This window comes from Silene latifolia, chromosome X, assembly GCF_048544455.1.
Source record: "Silene latifolia isolate original U9 population chromosome X, ASM4854445v1, whole genome shotgun sequence".
Taxonomy (NCBI): domain Eukaryota; kingdom Viridiplantae; phylum Streptophyta; class Magnoliopsida; order Caryophyllales; family Caryophyllaceae; genus Silene; species Silene latifolia.
This window is the reverse complement of record NC_133537.1, coordinates 145792458-145795579: the sequence shown is the minus strand read 5'-3', so window position 1 is coordinate 145795579 and position 3122 is coordinate 145792458. Positions and strand designations below refer to the sequence as shown.

At 30.8% G+C, this 3122-nt stretch overlaps 1 protein-coding gene across 1 annotated transcript; it reads right to left on the bottom strand.

Annotated features, from left to right (window-relative positions):
- Window positions 1-277: 277 nt before the first annotated feature.
- On the bottom strand, window positions 278-577 carry LOC141618496 (copper transporter 5.1-like). The gene has a single exon (XM_074435609.1). It carries the CDS (start codon window positions 575-577, stop codon window positions 278-280), a length of 300 nt encoding a protein of 99 aa, XP_074291710.1.
- Window positions 578-3122: the final 2545 nt, after the last annotated feature.

The following is a 3122-nucleotide window of genomic DNA, read 5'->3' as shown; positions in this document are numbered from 1 at the left end:
CTTTCAAGATTTACCTACAAAACTGTCTACCCTCTACACCATAAAAATTGTTCTACCTTCTACAAGTACTCACACTTTTCCACCGTTATTATTTATACTTTGAAGTTACAACTTATCACCATGGCTGCTCCCGAACCTCTTTCATCATCCCCATTAGAACAGTAACCAAGACCTGGGCTCATCCCGACTCTACACGTTCTACTTGATTCCAAATCCGACACTCAACTCACCTGAGTCCAATAAAACAGATTCCATCATCTTCACCTAGAATTTGTGATCAAGAAGAAGCACAAGTGTCGTCAACAATCAAAGCTTCATATTTCTTAGCCGTAAACAAGAAATATCCAACACCAAATCCCAATACAATCGCAATCAAAACTCCCCAATTAAACGACATCACTGCAAGCATTAACATATACGCAATCCCAGAGTTCAGTCCCACCAACACCGTTGTAGCAACTATGACCCATTTACCCACCCGAGTTCCAAGTCGCGGAATGACTGAGACCGTGATCGATGGTTGTTGATGAAGCGGCGCAACCACCATGGCTAAGAAGCTTAGTCGTTGATCTTCCATATACTGGTAAAATATGGCGAAGATGAACAAACGAGTAGGGTTACGGTGTAACTCGTCCATGACTCGGTCTTCCACCAATCGAATAATACAGTTACCATTTTACCCCAGTAAAAGTCATGTGCATCTTTTATTGATTTGGGGGTAAAGGGTTTTGATTGGATTGATTGATTATGAACTATATTTGAGAATTTTATTGAAAAGGGAAAGCGGCGCTGTTTAGAGGAAAAATGGTAGGAAAATGGAGAGGTTTCTTTGAATTAACCAATCAATTTTCATGAACCTACTACTAGTGACAGAAATCGAGGCGAGATGCATTTAATAAATTTTCATGCACCTACTACTCATTTTCATGTCTCTAACAATTTTCATGCACCTAGAACTCGTTTTCGTGCACGTAAAGCCTGTTATTTTCATGCATTTAGTAATCATTTTAATGCATGTAACAATTTTCATGCACCTAGTATTTGTTTTCGTGCATCTATAACCGTTTTAGTATACCTAATTATATTTTTTTACATTATGTTTATATTTTGTTAATAAAAATCAATAAATTTTGTTTAGTTATACTAAAGAATGTGTTTGAATATACTAAGCTAATGGTAAATGATCCATCAAAACTTTTGAAAGAAGATTTAGTGACGATTTAGTAAGGGTTCTCACGGTTCTCATTATGTTGGTGATTCTCACCGGATCCTGACTATATATATATATATATATATATATATATATATAGAGAGAGAGAGAGAGAGAGAGAGAGAGAGAGAGAGAGAAGAGAAGAGATCAACTAAGGTCAACATTTATATTGAGTTCATAAGTTCTATTATGAGCCATTGGATGGAGGGAGATGGAGGGATGAGATCAACCCCAAAAAAGTGTGTTTATAAGCTAATCTCACCATCTCTCTCCTCTTTCACTAATCCACTCTAATTAATCACTAATTTACTATATATTTGTTTTTCACTCATCCATTTCTCTTTCATCTTACACATTTCATTTCTCTCTTCTCTCAAACTCTAAAAAAAAACCCAAATAAATAAAAAAAACCCAAAAATCCAAATAAATAAAAAATCCAAAAAACCCAAAAAATCCAAATAAATCAAAAAACTCAAATAAATCATTCATTCCTCTCTTCCTCATTCACCACCACCCACCACCACCCCACCCGACACCAAATAACCACCCACCACCACCCCCGCCGCCGCCACCCCACCGCCGCCGCCCCACCGCCGCTGACTCTTTTTTATTTTATTTTTTTATTTTATTTTTTTTTTCAACTCGGTTTTTTTTTTTTCGTTTTGTGTTAATTTGTATGTTTTGAGTTGTTTTTTCCATTCATTATTTTTTTGTCTTTTATTTTATTTTAGTTGTCTTTTATTTTGTTAGTTCTCATTTTTTATTCATTTTCTTAAATCTCTTCTTGTTATACGTTTTTTTAAGATTTCGTGTTTTAAATCTCGTTTTTTTTTTTGAGATACTTTTTTTTCATCTAAGACAAAAATGGACTAAAGTTATACAAAATTGAACCAAAGTTATACAAAAATAGACCAAAGTTATACAAAAAAAGACTAAAGTTATACAAAAATTGGACTAAAGTTATACAAATATGGATTAAAGTTATACAAATATGGACTAAAGTTATACAAATATGGACTAAAGTTATACAATTTTGGAACTAAAGTTATACAAAAATTGGACCAAAGTTATACAAAAATGAACCAAACTTATACAAAAATGAACCAAAGTTATACAAAAATGGACTAAAGTTATACAAATATGGACTAAAGTTATACAAATATGGACTAAAGTTATACAAAAATTGGACTAAAGTTATACAAAAATGAACCAAAGTTATACAAAAATGGACTAAAGTTATACAAATATGGATTAAAGTTATACAATTTTGTATAACTTTGATTCATTTTTGTATAACTTTGGTTCATTTTTGTATAACTTTGGTTCATTTTTGTATAACTTTAGTCCAATTTTTGTATAACTTTGGTTCATTTTTGTATAACTTTGGTTCATTTTTGTATAACTTTAGTCCATATTTGTATAACTTTAATCCATATTTGTATAACTTTAGTCCATTTTTGTATAACTTTGGTCCATTTTTGTATAACTTTAGTCCAATTTTTGTATAACTTTAGTCCATATTTGTATAACTTTAATCCATATTTGTATAACTTTAGACCATTTTTTGTATAATTGTAGTCAAAAATTGTATAACTTTAATCCAAAATTGTATAACTTTAGTCCTTATTTGTATAACTTTAGTCCTTATTTGAATAACTTCAGTCCAAATTTGTGTAATTTTAGTCCAAAATTGTATAACTTTATTCCATAAGAGTACAACTTCAGTCATTTTTTGTATAACTTTAGTCCAAATTTGTATAACTTTAGTTCAAAATTGTATAACTTTAGTCGTAAATAGTGAACTTTTATATAAAACAAAAAACAAAAACAAAAACAAGTCAAAAATAAACCCTTAAAAAACAACTCTTAACTAAAAAACAAAAAAAAATAGAAAAAACAAAAAACCAAAAAC